General features: G+C 25.2%; 1 protein-coding gene across 4 annotated transcripts in view; it reads right to left on the bottom strand.

Annotated features, from left to right (window-relative positions):
• LOC136977472 (RNA binding protein fox-1 homolog 1-like) overlaps positions 1-23,277 on the bottom strand; it is a 122,635-nt gene that overhangs the window by 40,656 nt on the left and 58,702 nt on the right. For 2 of the 4 annotated variants that reach the window (XM_067272968.1, XM_067272967.1), the window contains exons 2-5: positions 17,252-17,404; positions 10,045-10,200; positions 7,051-7,104; positions 2,112-2,204 (exon numbers count right to left, since the gene is read on the bottom strand). In XM_067272968.1, the coding sequence (XP_067129069.1) occupies positions 2,112-2,204; positions 7,051-7,104; positions 10,045-10,200; positions 17,252-17,404 (456 nt within the window). The remainder of the gene's footprint in view (positions 1-2,111; positions 2,205-7,050; positions 7,105-10,044; positions 10,201-17,251; positions 17,405-23,277) is intronic. The other 2 variants (XM_067272970.1, XM_067272969.1) reach the window with 2 other exon arrangements.

Raw genomic sequence — 23,277 nt, 5'->3', positions numbered from 1 at the left:
GATGTATGTGTGATATAATAATTTAACAATTTTTGCCAATATTTCTATTTTATTAAAAATTATTTCAATTTAATAATTATATAAAACATGAAAAATAATTGAGAAAATTATCTCTTTGCAAATATAATATCAGTTAGAAAATATAAAATGTTTAAACAATATATCATTGAAAAAAGTAAACAAGACCATAAAAATCATTAAATTAGAATTTCAAAATATTTTCCAAGAGATTGTTAAAATATTTTTTCCCCATGACTATTTATAGCATAAAGGATATCACAAAATTTACATTTAAAATAAATTTTTTGACATAAATACTATTTGATTTTTCTTATACTAAAAAAGATTCTTCTGAAATAGCAAATTGTAATTTTTGATAAAATTTTAGGATATCCTATATACTTAGTTTATATAAATAATAGCAAACATAAGCAAATTAACTAAATTATTTTAAAAGCTATTGTATAATATTAAAAAAGTAATGAAATAAATATTAGAAAAAATATTTTTTAATTAATGTAATGAAGTTTTGTTAGAGAAAGTTAGCATTATTTATATTTAATTGTGAAATAATTAAAATTAAACATGCTATAAATTCTAGCTACTTATACAATTGGAATAGTATTTCTTAGAAAATAGAAATTTTGAATGTATTACAGTAAGAAATACAAGAGAAATAAAAATCTTGAAAGTGTAATCTAAAATAATTTGCTTTGATTTTACATTTGATATAAAATTAAATAAAATTCTAGATTAATGTTTATGTTAGTGAATAATTAATTGCCTTAAATGAAAATTTCTATATATGTTATTTTAATAAATGTCATTGAAATTTGTCAAAGTTTTATAAAATTTATATTTGTATACTTGATTTAAATACTATGTTGTAATATTGTTTATGTTTATAATAATGATATTTCTTTAACATTAAATGCTTATTAAACTGATTATTTATAATCCATACTTAATGTGTTATATTTCTTTATGTGATTAAACATAACAACATTAAAAAGGGAGAAATAAAATATTTAAAAATATATCTTATTTTGATGATAATAATAAATTTTGTTTTCATTTATTCAAAATTTTTAATATATAAAATAAAACAATTTTTCTATTTTATATAACTAAAAAAATTTTGTTTTATAATTATTAGTATTTATTTTTAAAATGCACATTTAAAACTTTTTTCAAGCATAAGATAGCAGAGTGGCATAGTTAATGGGTATTAAAATGTTATTAGAATTCATTAAAAGTTAGAAAACTAATCAATTACTGATTACAATATATATATATAAATTATTGAAGTGAAGTATTTAAATTTATTCAGAAATGTTAGATGAATAATAATGTTTCTAATTTGGTTAAATTGTTTTTTCAATTATTTAGTGTTCTTTTGAACAGAAGTCCCACTGATAGTGGTAATTCCACTACAGTAATAAGCAACTGTTAAATTTGTTTCTGTTTCTTACCTGTCACCTAATATTTCCAATGAAAAATTTTGTATTGGAATGTTTGCTACCATCACTCTAAATTCTATGAGAAATAAAGAGAGATAATATGTGATGTTTTCCTAAAGCAAAATTAACTAAACTTATCTTAAACAGTACTACTGATAATATCAAAATAAAATGTTAACAGCAAAAGAAATGTCAATCCAGTTATTACTCACAGCGCAACGTGCGCATATTTTCAAGCAATGTGGATACCACTGCAAGAGAAACATGTTCAGCTACAGATTAAATCTTATTTAAAAAACAATGCATTCTGACTAGAGATGCAAGACAGCTAAATAGTGGCTGACTTACATTAAGCCAACACACAAACAAGAATATATTCATAACCAACGAAAGATACAACAATCTAATGCAAAAACTATAAACATCTACTGCAGAAATTATCAGCCAAAAAGTGTATAAAAATTGCTCTGTTTAACATTTACATCAAATGCCCATTCCTACAATCAATCACTTGTGATAAATATAATAATTATGGGTATATTAAAAAAAATAAATAGCAGGATGGACATTTCTTCGCTGAACTTATAGTTAACTTAAGTGTTATAGTTTATAAATAAGTGAGTGCTATCACAAAGGTAAATGGTCATGCACCTCTATTTTGCGTCCCTCAACCACCGTGCCGTTCAATTGCTCTCGTGCGCGATCAGCATCCACGCTATTTGCGAAAGTTACAAAACCGAATCCCTGCATGCATGAGACAAACAAGAAACATGCATTAAGTACCGTGCACCAGAACAGAACTTGGCCTGCAAAGAACAAGTCAGAGAAATTTAATTTACTCAGTGAAGACATAGGCATCAGCTCAGAACCAGTGTCATAAAAGCCCTCATGCATAACAGACCTTTTTTTTTTGCATGGGCACTTCTAATTAATGTGTGAAACAACTACAATATCTGATAATAAGTATAGAAATTTTCAAAAAAAATTTACAGGGAAATTTTAAACTGCTGAATGGGAAAGCTAACCTCTGCACTTCATAATAAATTAATTTCTGTGCAATGGGTAAGCTATACCATACAGATGAGTAGACTTCAATTTAATGGACCATACTTCTGCAAATAAAAAATCATATATTACACATAAGGCAATTGAGTCATTTTCACCATTTCCCTGTCTTCTGCCTCCCTAAGCTTCATGTTGTCATGCTTCAGAAGCTAAATGGGAGATGGGAGAAAAATCTAAAACAATACGAGACAGATGGTTAGCACAACAAAGGTTGGGATAATGCAGGAAAATTTTAGTGCCCAAAAATAAATAAATACATAAATAAATAAGTTAATTATTTTCACATTAATACATATAACAGATTGAAAGACCATGGACAAAGCAACACCACACAAAATAAGTAAACATATACTGTAGCTAGAAACTATGCCAAGATCAATTTTTATAAATAGAATGAATAAACTGTCAATCCAGTTTTATTATTTTTTAATAAAAGCCTAAGATATAAAGCAAGGCAACTGTATTAAATTTGCTTTTAAATTCTAACACTAACTTTTAAAAATTAATACATAAAACAATGATGATGATTATTATCTGTTTAAAAACAAATTAGAAAATCTATCTTTATTGTAACTATAGGCCTAAATTAGTTATATTCTAATTATATTGTATAAAAAATGATTAAATATTCTAGGAAATATGTAAATTTACAAATAATAATAAAAATAAATTTCAATGAAATAATAAATTTTGAACTAGTTATTAACATAAAAATTGCTAAATTAACTATAAAAAACTTCAACTAAAAACATTTCTACACAAACAAACTATGGAAAAATGCTATAATACTCAAATTCATCCATGGCCTTCCAATGTCTAAGAAATTAAAAAAAAAAAAAAAAAAAAAAAATTCAAACAGGTCTTTAGAAAATAAATGAAGACACATTTTAAATTTAATACTTTTGCAATTAATGATAATATCCTTTGAATATTATGCTTGCTTTTGTTTTCTGAAACCTATGTCTGAAACCTATGGAAATATCATAAATTAATAACACAAAGCATTAAAAAATGATTATTCCATTAAATATTTTTTAAAAATTAAAACACATTTAATTTTTATTATAAGAATAAAAAAGCATTAATTTTTAAAATTTAAAAAGTTAAAAAAGCATTAATTTTAAATTTTAAAAAGTTATATTATTTTTAAAATTTTTATTAGTACAATTCAAATTTATAATTGTAATAAAATTGAAAATTAATTATATTAAATATCTTACAATATTTAATAAATTTTAATATCTTATAATATTTTATAAATAAAAATTAATAATTCAGAAATTCATGATAAATTCATTATTGTTTCTTATCTTTTACTTTTTTTAATTTCAAAAATATGAAAAGACTGGTTAAAAAAAAATCTATTGTCCAATGTGAAATTATTTAGAATATTACATGAAGTAATGTTTCTGTTATTTATTATGTCAATTTCTTAGCAATGAAGAAAAACTTAATATATTTTCACATTTATTTTATAGACATAGACACACATTTTAATTTCTATTAAAATTTATCTCCATGATTATTTATTATTTCAACAATTATCTTATCTAAATTATTAAAACCAATGTAATGGAATTATTGTATAATTACTAGAATTTAGTGACAAGTAATCCTGGAAAAATTAAATATAAAAATAGTTTCTGTCTAAAGTTAGGGAATGAATCTGTTATGAAATCCAAATCATTTTTGCTCTTCAGAACTGAATTCTCAATATTAAAATAAAAGATATAAAAAGTATCTTTAATTATTAACATTTTTAATATTTATTACACTTGAATGTTATATGGTAATTAAATTAAGAATTAATGTTTTAAATCATTTTGCTCAGATCAAATGCTTTTCTCAACTAAAACAGTTTTTCTGTAAGATGAAAAACAAAGAAAATGACTTTTGTAATTCTATAAAATTCAGTTCAATTAGTTAGCAACTATTTTATTGTACAGCTCAAAAAAATTAAAATATGAAAAGAAAGAGACTGTAATATCATCAGCATTCAAATCAATGAAGTTAGTTCACATTTTTGAAGCCAAAATAACATCAAAACATTAATCTATAAATGTTCAATGGCTTGTAACTTCAAAAACTGTAAATTAGATTTTTTGTTTCAATAAATAAAGGACTCCTGAGTATATCTGAATTACAAATTTATTTCCAATATCAAAAATTTATAAGAAATTTAGTATGCTAAGTTTTTTATATTCTGAATTTTCTAAATGTGTTTTATTTCCTTATTATAAAAAATTATTATTTCTTAATAAAATTATAATAGAAAATCATTCTTCTGGTTTTATATTTTGTTTTAATATAAAATTACTTATATATTGGTATTAAAAATATTTGAATTTATTATATCACTTTAATGTTTCATATGTTTAAATAACCTGTTTATCAATTATATTGAAATGTATTCTGAAGTAATAACAATAAAGTAGTCGAAATATCTTTTTTGGACTATTTGTGTGATATGATAACATAGTCAACAGCTCATTGAATTGTTTCATGCTTGTTAACAGATGATAAGAATATGATTTTTAATTAAAATATTCAAAAGTATTCAATTTAATTTTCAACATCATGATCAAAAATACTCTAGTAAAAATATCATTTGTAAATAGTATGAACGTACAGAAAAATGATAATAAAATTCTACAAATGGCAAATCATCAACAATTATTTATTTTGTATTTACTAAATCATGGAACTGCCATGAATTGTTGTAAAATAATTTTAAATTTTTCTCATATTTTCAAATAAAGAATACATAGTTCATCAATAATTATATTTTCAGTTCAAAATATATTATCATTTATCATCAAAAACACGACTGACATAACAAAATAATTGACAACAAAATGAAAACAGTTTCAATAACAATTTTAATTTTTTGTATTAACATCATTTCTACCTCAAATATTCAACTGGTGTTCAAAATTATACTTTTATATAGTTGGCCTACATAAAAGTATAATTTTGGACACCAGTGTATATAATAATTAACTTGTTATAAATTCTACAGCCTCTAAATCTTTGACATATACTAAAAATTGAGTACTTTTTAGTATATTGTATTTCCTGCAACAATTATCCATGTAAATATTCTTCTTGTAATAATCACCTATCTAACTTGTATTATGAGATAAACTACATCAGTTGACCTAACTATTGATACACTAGTGATGTTTGATATTATTGAATAATCAACTATCTTATGATATTTTTCAATACTGAAGTTGGAGAAATGAATACTGGCTAATATCATTATTGATGTTCAATATTACTGATATTGTGAATTATCAAAATTTACAAAGTTAATTGAAGTATTTCAAGTACTTAATTCAAATAATTTTTATATATTTGTCATCAGAGAAAGATGTTTTTGCCTAGCCTGCTCTTTGGGCAAACTAAAGACATCATGACTTTCAACAGGAATCATGTTCACTTTTTGGTCAATGTGAATAGCTTTGATTACTTTCTTAAACATATGTGCCAACTGAAACTTTCCTCCTCAGCCTCTGGTTACTTTTGCAGTTCTACTGAAGAGACTTCTCTACATCTCATTTGTGAGTGTTCAGATAGGATTGTTTCTCTGGATTCCATTTTATTGAGCATGGGTAAAATCCATCAGCTGTCCTTCAACGTCTGCTGTCTTTCTTTTTAAGCGATTAGAATTTTGAAGTAATCTCTCATGGGTGTCTATTCACAATGGACCTTTCAGGATGAGATGCATTTTGGCTTACTGGCCCCCACTTGTACAATAACAATAACAATATACAGTATTTGTCACAATATTCTGATTTAACTAGTTTTCCATTAGCTATTACATTAGTTTTATGTCTCTCTTGAAATCATGCTGTTTTTCTTCTTATGTCAATAAGTTTTTAACTCCAACAATCACTCACAAAAAAACAAAAAATCATCTAGTGAGCAATTATTACAGGAAATACAGTATCTCAAATTTAATCTTGACTATTTTAAAATGAATTTATTTTGTTTCCAAAACATTTTTTTTCTATTTTAAAAATAAAAAAAATTTTCTTTTACTAAAAATATTCATTACTAAGAAAATTTTAATTTGATTATAATGAAATAGAATATGCACTATCAAAATATGTCAGTCAATATTTTTAATGCTATTTAATACATTATTCTACAAAATTACAACATAATTCCATATATCACAGAATCTGTAGAGAAATGAAGGCTGTAATTATAAATGGAGTTAAAGGCTGTACTATGAGGATTTCTTTTTTATATTTATTATTCAAAACTAACAAAAAAATTACATTCTAAATGTAGTGCATATACTTTTTATTAGTTTTTCTTGTAATAAAATGTAATAATGAAGAAAAGTATTATATGTTAAAAATAAATATGTTAAAATTACATGAATATGAATAAAAAAAAAAAAGGTCCTAAACACAATAAAATAAAATTATGTTTTACCTTTTATATTATCATGAATTTCAATTAGGTTTCTCAAATTATTATTGTAAAATATTAGCTTTTACTTTAAATACCTTACCTTTGACCCCCTCTCATTGAAAATTATTTCTACATCCAAAATTGGACCATATTGCTGAAATAATTAATATAAATTTTTAAAATATGTAAACATTTATTAAATATTTTTAAAACATATAAAAACTTTTGCAATTCTTTAAACAACTGAAGAATTTAATAATCTAAAGTACTTAAAAGTATATAGTTTTAACATTAATACCAAGATTTTTTACAAATATTAGATCAGTAATAATATTTTGCTTAGAAGTCTCTCTTTATTTCTGAAAATTTATTCCTTATTTCTACAAGTTAAATTTTTTTATTTGCCTATTTAGAATATTTCTCTAAAAATAAAGAAATGCCTGTTTATAATTCATTGATTAGTAGAAAAACATGATCTGAGAAGCAGTTAAGATTTAAACAAAGTTTTTTAATAGTTTAAATAAAGAATCTTATAAGAGATTGCATATGATGGTAAAACTGTTTATTTTAAACTTTTAAATTATTAAATTTTTGTTTCATTTAATTTAGATAAGTAAATTCCACATATTATGGTGATATGATATGTTCTACTTCCCATTAAACAATAAATCTAACAACATAAATATCCATGCCTGAAGTGAAATTCAAATTCAAAATCTGGCAAATTAAAATCAATATCTTAATACACACTGCTATCATTGCCTTAATATATTTTATCATTTTGACAAAATATGTTAAAGCATACTATTTAAAAAAAATGGTAGCATTACTAGCTCAGTATTATATTATTCATCCAGTGATGATCAATTAACATGAACAGATAAAATACGTCCAGAATATTCAACCAATTTCTTTATTCAAGATAACATATGATCTTCTTTACTTGTAAACTACTGCAGTAACAACAAGGGAAATCAAAAGTAATGCCTTTTTATTAATAGTAATTTGTAGGTATTGTTATTTGACACAAGTGAATGGCCTGAAGCAAGAGTATTCTGGCTATTTACTATAATGCCTTTGAACAGCTGCTGCTACTTTAGCATACATGTCAAAATAAAAAAAATAAAAATATGACATCCATTCTGAGTCTGTCTACAGCTGAAGAGCAGAAGAATGCAATTTGTTTTCTATGTAGATGGGTAAGAAATCATCGGACATTCTTGTGAAATGGTAGATATTGTCTAAACATCTCCAACATCCATAGATGATGCAAAATGTTTGCACAAGGTTGCCAATTCTATGAGCCTTGTTCTGGGCATCCATTAAACTGGAAAAAGTTGCAGCAAGAAGAGATATCATGAATAAAACCTTTTATTTACCTAAAGGTCATGTCCAGTTTGACATTTCCTTTGGTATAGCATAGAAAACTTTGGTACAGAAAGTGCTTGCTGGGCCGATGCAACAAAAAGAACACAAACCACCATCAGGATGATGACCTATTTGAAACATTTGGAACAATATCACCGAGAAGGGTACCAATTCATCAAAAGCATCATCACTAGGGATCAAACAGCATCAAAGCAACTGTTCAAAACTGGCTTTGTTCATAAGAAACAATATTCTACAGGCCCAGAATGTTTAACTTTGTCCCACACTGGGACAAGTGCTTGAACCAGTATGGTTCCTTTATGGAAAAGTAAACTACTAAGCATACTTCATTTTGTTTATAAGGATACTCCAGGTTATGTACATAATGCATTCCATCAAATAGTAGATATATTATTAATTGCCATTTCCCATAAATTTTTTTATTTAAAGAAAGTTTCACCTCATGAAAAGATTTTGGGCAATGACCAATATGGTTTCATGAATATTTCTCAGAGGACGTCTCCTTGTTAAATTGTGTGATACTCTACAGCAAGGAAAAAAGAGACTGATGTCTCTGTTACTATTTATAGATATCAAAGATGCATTTGATAATGTTTCGTAACCCCCAATTTTAAAACTTATCAGAGATACCAAAGTACCATTAAATATTTTCTACTTGCTCAAGTGTTTCTGAAAAGAAAGAACAGCTAAGCTTAAATTAGGCTTTGTTAAAAAAACTGCTACCTAAATAAACACTGTCTTCAAGGCTCAAGTATCTGGACTCTACTCTGAAATGTTATTATAAATGCTAATTAAAATGATCACACTGTTTCTGTTTGTTGGTTATAATATCAGCTATAACATTAAAAAATAAATTATTATTGACAATTTGCCAAATTTTCTTAAAATCCAGACATTTTTGGTCTTTGCCCAGACACCTGGGGACACAATGCAAAAACCAGACAGGTGGCAACACTTGCTATGGATGAAGTGTCATATCGATGGGAATAGCTAAATTGGACCATGGTAAGAGTGGAAATTATAATCATAACCTGATGTACACACCTGTATTCACTTATTTCAAATGAAGTCAATCCTGTGCATAAAAACTTAAAGGTGCTACTTTTTAATTTCTCCTTGTATAATCTGTAATTATAAAATCCTTTGCTACTTGGAAATTAAAGCAAAAATAAAAAATTTAATTTCAAAATAAATCGGAAAATCATCTTTATGAAATGATCTAGGAGCAAAGAGACTTATGTGTTATTCTATTCTTAAGGATAATTTGGTTTATTTTAATATAACTGCATCTTTCTCACACTTCCAGCAATAAGCATTTTTTTTATTACCCCAAATGTTTTTGGTCTCTTTCAGAGGCCTGCTTCAGATTACAATTTGTTTTCATTATGCTTTGTTGGCCAAGTTTGTTTTTTAAAATTTAGAATGTTAATTAAAAATTCAGTTTTTCTGTTGTCACACTTTATTTTACATATATTTAGGATGCACCATAAGTTCCCAACCTAATGAGAAAAGACAAGGAAGGAAAAAAATAATGGTTATTTTTCAATATAATCACCCTTGCAGTAGGTTAGGTCAGGAACTTATGGTGCTTCCTCTGTATGTATAGAATAACATATATATATACACACAAAAAATACATTTCTAAAAAATTACGATACACATTAAACGCATATACAATAAAAAATATTTCAAAATTAAACATTACCCCAAAAAGTTGACGTAAATCAGGATCTCTGAAACGAAATGGAATATTGCTAACATGCAATCTCTTTGGTTGATTATTTTTTGAAGATTCTGTACTTGTTTGAGTAGATGCTTGTCCTTGTGTGCCTGATGTTACTTCTGGTTCTAAATCTGTTTGCTAAGAAAAAGTTATATAATTTAAAATATTATATATGTAAAAAGAAAAAAAAGTATTATATACATACATAAAAATAAATACAATGTTTTCCCCAAGAAAAAATTTAATGTGATTGACCTACAATGTTAACTAGTTGCTACTGCAATTTTTATTATGCATCAGTATAATAACAATAGACTATTCACACTATAGTATCTAATAGCATACTACATCATAATCTGGTTAACCTTTCAACAGTGGAACAGTCAGATGTGGTGCTACCACTTAGCTGTGAAGAAGAAATATGGGAAATTTTTAAAGTATTTTTTTCACGTGCTTTTTTCTCATTACCGTTTCGGAAAAAGATTTTGTAAACAGTTATGTCTAGTAATGAAAAGTTTTTTTTTATTGTTACACAATTAATTTTTTATGTGAATTTTTTGTTGAGGTAGTTTTTTGCGATACCCCCAAAAGAATTTAGCAAATATATATGTCCCTCACCACTGCCACACGATCGCCCTCGACAAATATATTTGTCGCTCACTGAGCGGTTAACTCGAAAAAGTGATTATGATAAATAAAATAACATATTTTTAAACTGATTGGAAGAATTACTGTGCTGGTCAACTGACTAACTAAAATCAGCTTGGGGAGAACACTGCAAATAAAAATTAAAAGTTACTTTAATGTGTATTTTGATAAAAGCATAAAAATTTTGCTAATACAATCAAATATTTTTTTAAATTCACATTACAGCAGGATGTCATATTTTCTATGATCTTACTAAATACTTATCTTTTACCTCCAACTATTCTTTCCCATTACAAATGAAAGTCTAATGATATCAAGTTAGAACAATAAGCAAATGATGCAACATTTTTTATTTCAGTTGTAAAATCTCAGCAATGTGTGGTTGGATCTACCAAATATTTCATATCATGTTTTTCACTTGAAAAGAACAAGTATTATTGGGCTGCAGTTTTCAAATTGCACACACACAGATTCCTACTGTTGTCTTTCTGTCCGTCCTGCCTTAATTTCAAGAATGGAGTTAGATAAAAATCAAGAACAGCGCAGTGTTCAGTAATGCAGAACACTAAGTCAGAATTCTGAGTGGCTTACTGGGTGGAGCTAAGAATGTTCTGAGCATTATTGAATGAATATGCTTTGCCAGACAAGTAGGAAAACTGGAGGACAAAGTTAAAATTAAATAAAAATAAATGTAATCAATTAAAATTAAAATAGTAATTTCTTTATCTTTAAAACAAAGCTATTTAATCCAACATGCACAGCTATTACTGTTATAAGTGTAAAATTTTTCAAACTGAAAATGAAGCAAGACAGAGTGACATCACTAAGCACAGCAAGATACTAAAAGTAGTCTGAGTAAATGAATAAAAATTCTTATAGTGGACAGAGTCAGAACTACTAAGAATATTATCCAATATCATGGCACAACCTGACTAAGTCAGAATTCTGCGTTACTGAACACAGCCCAGATATGGAAAGCTTAATGGGCCAGAGACCTCAATTAAGTATATACAAACATCAATTACTATAAACCCTGAAAAAATTAAAAAGAAAAAAGAATAAATCTTTTTAACACATAATGAAATCAAACATACTCAAGGAAGTGGAAAAACTGGATAAACTCAAATAAACCAATAAACTAAACCTTGGTAAATACAGCTACAAATTTATTGAAATAACATTTTCAATCAGATGTCACTGATCTTCAGATGAAATCAAACATATGATATAACAACAAAAACATGGCAAGATACTAATAAGAACATATTCTAAAATTTTCAGTTAATAGACTGGGAATCTATAGTTCTCAAATATTCATTCTCTTGTTATATAGAAAGTCTTGACTGATAGGATGACATTCGGCAATGAATGTATGACATTAAGCAAACAATTACACATCTCAGTAAAGTGCTCATTACAAAGTATGTATGCTGTAGAAGTTACAGATAAAAACAAAACAAGTTTTTTCCTTATCAATTGCAATCTATTTTGATGTCACAAAATTAAGTTTTCAAAATTTGTTTAAAAATGTTTACATCAGGGGAAAAGTTCCTTTTCATTATATGTAGTCATTGGCAGTATGAAACTATACAGGTGTTTTAAAAGCTTATGGGCAATAGATAGTAGACTACAAGTTTCTGTTATAATAATAAAATATATAAAATGGATCAGAAAATGAAAATGCAAAAAAATAAATATAATAAAACCTGTGATAAAATGGAAAAAATACAATTACAGCATAGTAACAAAAGTTGGTAATGAAAACTTATGTTGCCTACTATGTCACTGTGATGCACTCTTAGAAAGAATTATTGTAATTATTTCATTTAAAAAGTTCTTTATATTTTCACTAGATCACATCTTATTCCAAATATTTTTTTTCTTAAAACTGATCACCAAAACCACAGTTATGTTTGCACCATAAAAATATGTCATTAACTAAAGACAGTTGAATATTTAAAAATATTTTTCATTTACATTTATTTACATATTCTGCAGCTCTTGTTAATATTCATATTTTAAGACCTTTTTTCAAAAAATAAAATTTCCCATTACTGTAATAAACATTATGAGAATTGCATTTAGATATCTGATTAGAAAAATGCCCATTTACAGTTCTAATAACATGGACAGGGCAGCTTATGTTTCATCAGAAGACTAGCAATCTTTCATAATTTTTAATTGATAATCTTAATCATAAAATCATAAAATATTTTCTAAGAATTAAAGTTATGCACAGAATAACAAACAATAAAACTACAAAATGATTACACAACAGTATCCAGCTTTACAAAGGAATAGCCGTGGAAGGGTTAGTCACCTTTTGTGTAAAATTTTGGTTGATAGTAGTGCCTTTTAAGTGTTCATATTAAAAAAGGAAGAAAAACAATGTGGCACATCACTTCCAATAAAAGTTTTTTAATAGCTTTACCAAAAAGTAAAATTGTTATAAAATAGTTTTTTAGAATAGTTGTAATCATTGGTTTTATGTACTATTAGATGTAATAATTTACGCTGGCATTTTTACATGCTTATGTACAAAATAACTATTTGATCTCATGGGTACAAACAAATATGTAATAATTTTAAAAAACTTCTTGTAATTTTTGTAAAATAACTGTGAATTAACTTTTAGAGAGTTTTTGTAACATTCTTCTGAAATGAGATAAATATTCAGCATTTTTGACTACTATGTCACAGATTTGTGTTAAAATAAATATCTGAAAAAAATAATTGTTATCCTCTAGTTTTTATGCAGTACTACTCCTTGAGATAACAAGTCCTTAAATAAAGATTCTTGTGAACATTTGTTAGAATACTTAACATACAGACAAGAAGCAATTTGCATAATGAAAAATAACTGCTTCTAAATGCAACATCTGAGTGGAATATAAATGAAATTGATCAGTTTATTTACTTCTTAAGGCATTCACAGACAGTCAAGGTTGACAAGATTGAATATTGCCAATATGTAGCTGCCTAGACACTCAAGTCAAAATATTGTCAGTTTTGTATCCCAACCATATGAGTAGCAAATTTCTCTCAATTCCACTATGCTCTGCTGTAAATCATGAAATTTCTAAATTATTTCATCATATACCTAATTAAATATATATATTTTTAAAATTTAATACACTGTTTGGCCAAGTTTGCAAAAACTCTGGAGATTATAAACATAAGGTCATAATTGCAAGAATACAAACATAGTTCTAATTCCTGGATATTTTTCCTAAGATAATTTTGAATTTTATATTTTGTGTTCATTTATTATTTAATTGTTGATGTCAATTTTTTATTTTTATTTATGTTAAACATAAAATATGTCACTTTATTCTGTACTATTGCTTGCTTACATTCCATTGTTTTTATATTTTGAATTTCATATAGAATATGAATATGACAGAAAATGTTAGTTCTTAATAATGCATAAAAGATATAAATTAAACAAGCAGAAAATATTTGCTTAAATAGAGTGTAAAACAAAGCAGAATTTAAAAAAACAAATCAAATAATAAAGTCATATTCATCAGGCCATACTTTGTGAACAGATTCATCAGGACATATTCTATGCAGTAAGCAGGAGTTCCATAACTCCTTACTGTGCAGAGGCATACCAATTTTGTTATCAAGACTTCCATTTGATCTTCATTTCCAGACATATTAATTTAGAAGATATGACCATACTGGTAAAAAAATCAACACTATACATAATTTTTCAGCACAAACAGCTTTTATAACAAACATTTTCAGTTTATTTTATAAACCTGCTTTAGGTTTGAAAATTATATATTAATGAAACACCAAATATATAAATAATAAAATTAAAAATAAAAAAAAAATACAAATAAAGTGAACCACAGGAATTCCATATGCCCATGCATTTTTTATATATATATAATTAATCTGTAGGAATATCAAAAAACAATTGCTATGCGTTAGATAGGGATTCTGATTCTTTATGGTTAACACAATTATTTTTTAACGCAAACTTGACTATTTCCAAAGTTTCCAGTGTTTGTAATGTTGTTCGTCGTAGACTCTTTTTATCATTCTTGCTTCATTTAGATGCACAGACACCTTGGACCCTATTGCATATTGAGCTAAAACAGTTTTTGGTTTGTTGCCATCTATATCATATTAGTATTCATTGATTCTGCATTTTAAAAATCTAATTATTGACCCAATGTACAGGAGGGTCTAATGATGTGTTCACTTGTTTATAATCGATCAGCGCAAATCGCAACCGTCAATCTCGTAACGGTCAAATCGTAACGGTCAACTCTTTGATAACAGGTGCGTGTCTGGGAATTGTAACGGATAAGTTACGGCGGCGCTGATCGATTATAAACAAGTGAACACATCATTAGACCCTCCTGTACATAAGTTGGCAATTAAATGTTTCATCTGTTACCAGGATTGAATATACACCTGGTGTGCTGTTGTTGTCTATCTCATCTTTACTGTTGTGTAGCAATCTGTAGACTGTGGCATTTCTATGGAAGCATAAACTGGCATTTAAATATTTATTGATTTGTTTATAAATCAATTTGAGTCTATTATCAAAGTCTATAATTATTCGTCCCGTTATTGGCATGCATGATTGTTCATTGGTGACCTCCAGTTCTGGATGCTTCATACATTTGTTTTCCATTTCTTTTGCCATATTTTGTATAAACTTTTTATCATATCTGCGTATTCTGGCTATTTCTTCTATATATTTAAGCTCTTTCATGGTGTTTGTGATGTCAGAACAGCGTACATACTCTTCTGGCTAACATGGTTTTATACTTAAATGGGTCCTGTAGATGAGAAGGAATGAATAATGGATGATGATTTGGTTTGTAAAACACCTGTCTATTAATATACTCATTTTGAAGAGTAATATTTATATCAAGAAAGTGGGTCTCCATATTGCTGCATTGCAAGTCCAATCTTAAACATATACCATAGAGGCTATTAAACTAATATACTGAACCTTAATAAATCCAGTTATAAATTTATTGAAATAAAAATGTTTTCAATCAGATTTTACTAATCTTCTTTAGTTACAAGTTTCTTGAATTCTTTAGAATGTATAATTATAAATTCAAAATAACAAAGTTGTGAATACAAAAATTTTAAGAATTAATAATTTATTAAGGTTTAGTTTATTGGTTTATTTTAGACTATCCAGTTTTCCATCTGCTTAAATAGGGGTTATTGTTAAAAGCATTTAATTTCCTGTTGATGTTTGGTTTTGATTTCCATATTATCAGAATATCATCTATTATCTGTTGTAGAAGATAATTTCAGGTAAGAAATCTGTTGTAGAGGATAATTCTGGTGAAAAAAGACAACAAGTACATCACAGTGCTAGATTTTACCTCACTATATCCATTGAACATTTAGAACCATGCTTTTGCACATGTGATTTTCTTTTCAAACATATTCAATCACCGCATCTTCATCACAAACAGGTGTTAGAACTAGCCCATTTATTATGTTATACACCTTTTTTCAAATATAATAACAGGATGTACCAATAAGTGTAGCCTTTTCAGAGATAACTTGAAAACTTGCAAATCTCTGTCTGCCTTACTATCAGACATAAAAGACTATATTTCTGTTATATATTTAATAAATAAACTTCGCATCCTACTGACGAAAAGAAATAATTCACATTATGTTGAGAAAAATTTCTTCTTCTTAGTTCCAATATGAAATTTATTTGAATATGAAATGTACTTTTATTTGGAAATGATATTAAAATCCATATGTTATTTACTTATTAAGACATTGTTGAACTTACCTGTTAAAAATATTAATAAATTTATTTTTAAACAATATACTCTATCTGATCTATGTCCAAGTTCACAACCCAGAATTAAGAATCAAAGTTTAATTTATTGTACTCATTTAGTATATGAATGCTAACTGATTAGTATCTGACCCTCACTCTTCATTTTGAATTGTGAACACAAATGTTAGAGCTACATAGAATTTTATATGTAACACACTGTAAAAGTGTTAACACTTTTTATATTAAAAATTTTATAATTTTCAAATAATGTAATCAATAAATTTATGCTATTTAGGTATTTTTATTTTTAAGACTTTGAAATAGAAAATATTAACAAAATATATTTTTAATACATATAATTTGGTAAAATATCCTTTGTTTGTTATTTTTTATATTATATTATAATATAAAAATATTTTAGTACTTCATAATGTCAATAATTTACTATACCATTAATAACAAAATAATGGTATAAAGTAATTTGTTACTAGAGATAGACATTAGGCGCCATCTGTTATCTAAGTTAATAATTAAAGGCGATTGTTGGTATTTCATTAACAAAATAATGCATCATACTGTTTGAAAACAGAAAATATATTGATACTCTTGAAAATTTTTAGTAGTTTTAATTAAAATACAAGTGAAGTACAAAATAAGTGAAATACAAGTTTTTAAAAAGAGGTTTAATGTCCAAAGTGTTAATATTTTAAAAAATTAAAACTTACTATAATAATTTTTTAAAATATTTAATTGAAAACTTACAGTTTGTTGCTCTACACCATTGTTTGTAACTACAGGTGAAGAAAATGCTATACACTCTTTTTGCTCTATCCTTTGTTGATTTGTTGTTTGTGACTGATCACCATTTTGTGAGAAAGGAGAATATGATGATGTCATCTGTGTTTGAACCATGTGCTAAAAATAAAAAAAAAACAAAATTCTTATTGAAGCATATAAAGTAATGCACTACAGAAGCAAATTTAACAACATTCTCATTCATTCTATAAACTTCATGTATTTGATTTGATATTAAAATAATTAATTAATCGAAATTAATTAATTATTTTAAATTACATTAAGTAATTAAATAAATAAATAATCAAGAAATCAATTTTTTGAAAAGCAAGAAAAATAAATTTTATACTTTATTTCCTTAATAGCATAAATCAATAGATAAGTATGAACAAATACCTTATCAGTGAAAAATTATTCAAAGAAATTTTAAAATATATTGTATTTGATAATATTTGTCAGGAAATAATCATCTTGACAGTGAAAAAATTATTTCCATTTATAATTATGTCTTAATAACTTTTTTTCTTAGCATCAGCAGATAAACTATTTATCAATAAACTAATAACATTTATTAGCAAAGAAAATTACAAATTACAGTATGTCTTCAATTAAATGCAGTCTTATTTAATATTTTCAGATTTAACAATTTCTCTAGAAATAATTTTTTTAATATTTTCCAAAGTATTCAATAAAATCTCATAAAACTTTTTGTAAATACTTACTGTTCAAAAAATGTTTTCTATACATTTCACACGGTTATTGCCAAAATTTTTAATAAAATAATTCATGGTGATAAATTGATAATATAAAAAGAATATTTCAAAGAGATTATTTTGCAGAGAAAAGTTTCAACAAGTAATAATTTGAGATTTTAAAACCACATTCCAAATAAAGTACAATCATGTACAGTACATATAGATATATTTTTAAAATTACTTATTTTTATAATATTGCATTTGTACTGTAAATTACAGTTCCTATCAAAAAGGTTTTTCCTATATTGAGGTATTTTTGAAGAATTTTCTAAATAAATCTTTGTGAGTAATGGATATTTGTTTTTTAATTAAAGAAATCTTTTTGTTAAATCAGCAAATTTTATTAATATTCTATAAACCTTTTCATGAAGATAGTGGAGAAATCATATAAACTATAAACAATATACATGTAATTAACTGAATTAAAGAAGCTTAGAACTTCATTTATGAAATTGAAATTTTAAGATTCTACAGATATTTGTTTTAGGATCTTTATGCTGGAGTTGTTATTTTACAAGATGTATTTGAAAAGTTTCAGAAATGGGTAAAAAAAAAAAAAAATCAAAATGTGTTAGTATAAACGAGTAATAAAATATTTTTCAAAATAGTCACCCTAAGCTTTAATACACTTTCCCCAAAAATTTTTCCAATAAACAATTAAACAAAAAACAGCTGATTTTAAGGATTGCTATATTTTCTTTCATTTATTTTGTATAAGTTCTAGTGACTCAAATCACGTTTGTTACTGTTTTATTATACCATAAAGTATACCAAGCATACCAAATTTTACAATTAAGATTCAAAAGTATAACTGTCTTTTGATATTAACACACTTTAATTAATTTAAAATACACAAAAATAAAATTATATTTTTGATAAAAAACAAATGGAAAAAAGACAATGATGATGAATTTGTATCTGTCCCATTTATTTTTTGTCTAAAAGAAATGACTGTTTTTGATTTGAAAACAGTCATTTCTTTCAGACTTATTCTCTGGACTAATTCCTAGATGGCAAAATTGCAAAATCTGCAGAATTGAGACTACAGCATTAAATTTCTTAAAACTGATATACATTTTTTATAAACAATTTGTTGATGATATACTTATAATTTTCTGATAAATTATAAATTGATCATATATTTGTTTCATACTTTTCACTTATCAATTCAAATAATGTAAATTGGAATCAATATAAAATATACTTTAACAAAATGTCAACTAGAATTGAGATTTGGGGGTACAACATTTCTTTTTTAATACAAAAAAATCTGTAAATTTTTAAATAATACTAGTTCCATTGCAAACCAATATCAACCAATATACAGGATGTTTTCCTCAAACTGCCTTAGTTTTGTGGATATTTTGTAAAAAGAAATGCGAGTACAGTACTATTGACAAGAGTTCCTTGAAGGAGGCTATGCCTCCCTTTAGATGCTCAGGTCTACAGTACTGCCTGAGGTCATCTCAAAGGGTCCCTTTGAGATGACCTCAGGCAAGCTGGAAACAAAAGCAACTTTTTCATTAAATAAAATTGCTTTGAGTGTAATATGATATTATACAATATGAAATAAATTGGAAATAAAAAGTGCAGTGGAAATAAATACTATACAGAAGAAAAATTTAAAAATTTATTCAAATGGAACAGGGCTGTGGGGTATACCTTATACAGGGAGCCACAGCTCATAAAAGTTTAAGAACCACTGCTGTAGATAATGGTAAATCTGGGAAATTTTCTGTTTTTTGAGTTAGAACTTTGAATTAAATGAATTTTCTAATATATAAATTATTCTTTCGTAAATTTTTAAAACATAATCTGTTTTTAAAAATTTCTGATTAATCCACAATTACTTATTTTCCAAAGTTTGCAAACTGGATAGATAAAATCATCATCAAATCTCTCATTTTCCCATTTAATTTTAATACTGTTAATTCATCTTTATTATTTCATGACACTGTAGCTCATTTCTACAGGTTTTCAATTTATAAATCAGTATTTTACTTTTGAATAAATAAAAATCTTCAAAGTTTACAAAATTCAAATAATTAAATTCATATTACTTGGAATAAATCAAAATTTTATTTCTTTATTTAATATATTACTGTTAAAAACAACAAATTAATCAAGACATTTGTTCATTTAAAATAAACGAGATCATCATTCAATTCATAGAAAATTTACGTCGGAAGGAAATCAAAGCTATCTTCAAATTATTATTAAGCAAAATTCCTATTTCTATTCAGTATAATAAATCAATATTCTAATAATAAAAGTCCATTATGTATTAAATATAAATAGTGTATAAGATGAAAATTAATGCATTTAAACTTACTTTTATTTGTAATAATTAATTCTGTATAATTTTTAATTAATAAATGCATAATAAATTTCATCTTTTAAAAATTCACGAAATTTTATTTTTATAATTTTACTTTTAGCAAACATATCTAATTAAAATTATAATCAGAATATTTCAGAATTAATAATACTATATATACTTATTTATAACAGATTTCATTTCAACTGAATTACAATCTTGATGTTTTTGAGAAAAATTATTTATTTTGAATAAATTTCTTATATTTAAATGTAAGAAAACATTTAAAATGAAAGTTTTCAATTATATAAATATTCTATTTAAATTAAATATTTAAAAATAAATCATTTCGAGAACAAAATATAATTTAATCTCTTTTAAATGCAGAATCTATTTAATAGTTTTATCAAACGATTCTTAATTAAGTAACATTATGAAAAATAAATAAATAAAATACAAATCCTAAAATAAATATGCCAAACTACCGTAAGACATAAGCAATTAGTCTAACTTAATAAAAAAAATTTAATTTTAATTTTTTCATATTAATATAAAATAGTGCAAACAAATTCTATCAGGTATTCACAAATAATTTCATAATAATAATTTAAACAATAATTTTAATAAATTAAAACATTCATAATAAAATAAAAATTAATCAAACAAAATAATGAAACTTATAAAAACCGAAAACGAAATATGTTAAAATAAATTCTATATTAAATTGTATAAATAAATATGTAATGTTTACAAAAATGTTATTAAGTAGAGTATCACATTAAATTTAACATTACGTCAAATTGTTCATCAAATAATATTTTCATAGCAGTAGAAACGAAAACGAGCTTACCGTATTCCCAAAGAGGGAGTTCTAGATTTACTCGATACTTCAACGTGCTGATCTAAACAGAGCAAGGCTGAACGTACCTATGTTTACCTCTGTCCAACGTGTGACACGCCCATAGTTAAAGCGCACGACACGAACACCAATTCTCGCGAATCAATAAAACAGCATTATAGGTTCGAGAATTAAGATTAATATGTTAAATTTTATTTAGTACTAAACAAGATTAAAACTAATAACTTCACTGAAAAACAGAAAATTTGGAAAAAAATTCAGCTAACGATATAAAAATGAGATTACAAAAAATCTGTCAACAGTTCTTTTTAAATACACATTGCTACTAAAAATTTAAATTTTTCTTTCAATTTTTAATAGCAAACTCTTTAATAAAGTTTGCGTTTTATTGCGTATATAATTTAGATGAACTTCAGAAAATATATATTCGCATTAAAATTAAAAAGATAATAATAGAACATCATATTTTCCTACATTAAAAGGATTATCAGAAAATTAATAAAACTTTTTCTTATCACCTTTCAATGAAAATTTCGAATAGAAATTGTTTTTCCCCATCCAGAAACAATTAAATTTTGAAAAGATGTTTAATATTTCAATGAAAAATGAAAATTTACTTATTTTTATATCGTTTATACAGTATTTTTTTTACCGATTAGATGATAGTTAATCGATAAAAATATCGGATAATTCGTTTCAGAAAATTTTACAAAGATAAATTTTATTACTTCGTTTTTAATTGCATATTAATGTAGTACGCCGCAGTAGATAAACAGTTAAAGAAATAAAACTGACCACTGAAGCAAGAATTGAAATATTTGGATTCAAAGTAAACCGGTTTTCTATGCTTATCTGGACGCTTCGTGATTAAAAAAAAAAACTAGTGAGCATCATTACATAAAAGGAAACAGAATAGAGTAGAAAAATCTTATATTAAATTCGTTACGATGTACAGGTACGTAATTCTAGTCAATTTTTTGTCTGATGAAAATATATAAATAATTATTATTTTACAAAATAGATATACTATTGATCAATAAATGTATGAAATGACTATCATGTATTAAAATCACAAAAGATATTTAGCGTCATATGTAATAATAATAAAAGCGATCAATCATTTTAATTCTAACTATATATGAAATTTAAAAGTTTATTTAAAATACAATTTGCAATAAAAGAATAAGAATATTCTATAAACAAAAATCGTTTAAGGACTACAGGAACAGCATTTCCCAATCAAGCGTCGAAAATCTTTTTTCTTTTTACGTCATAGTTTACCAGAATGATAGAAGAGGATCCACTAAGAAAAATAACAAGTTAGAAGTAAACACTAATTTAAAAAAAAAAATCACTTCTCATATTTTCCGTAAAACTTGTTCATATTTTTTATAATGCAATTTTTTTAAGGGAAAAATATCTATCTAAATTTATAATCACATTCCTTTTTATATTTCTGGAAATAAAAATTGCAATAGTTAAAAATTTATTTGTGAAAAAGGCGATAAATAAAAAAAATATCTTCTAAACTTCTAAAACTAAATAATTTTTTAATTAGTAAGAAAAATATTGCTTAATATTTTTATCACGCGGTACTATTCTTAAGAAGGTAAATAGGTAAAATAATTTAAGTGCATCCATTTTAAAATACTATAATAATCAATATATAACTATATTTAATATAGTTATATATTGATTATTATAGTATTTTTAATGAATTTTTTAAATCTATAATTTAAAATGGATGCACTTAAAAAAAATTTTACCAGTTAACGAATTAATATTAAAGTCCATCAATTACATGTAATATAAATTGTTTTCATAATAATTGTTTAATATTGATTTTTGATCAATTAAGTAGAACTAAATATAATATATTTTCTTAATTATCGTTACATGATATATTATGTGGGTTAAAATTTATATTGGCTGTAAAATCATCAACATAAATTTAATCTACGACATATATATATATATGTCGTAATTGAAATTATATATATATATATATATAATTTCAATAATTAGAATTATTATGCAAGATTGAAATTATTTTAATGATTAT

This window comes from Centruroides vittatus, unplaced genomic scaffold (assembly GCF_030686945.1).
Source record: "Centruroides vittatus isolate TY-2023 unplaced genomic scaffold, ASM3068694v2 contig_459, whole genome shotgun sequence".
In the NCBI taxonomy this organism is placed as follows: domain Eukaryota; kingdom Metazoa; phylum Arthropoda; class Arachnida; order Scorpiones; family Buthidae; genus Centruroides; species Centruroides vittatus.
This window is presented reverse-complemented; position numbering and strand designations above follow the sequence as displayed.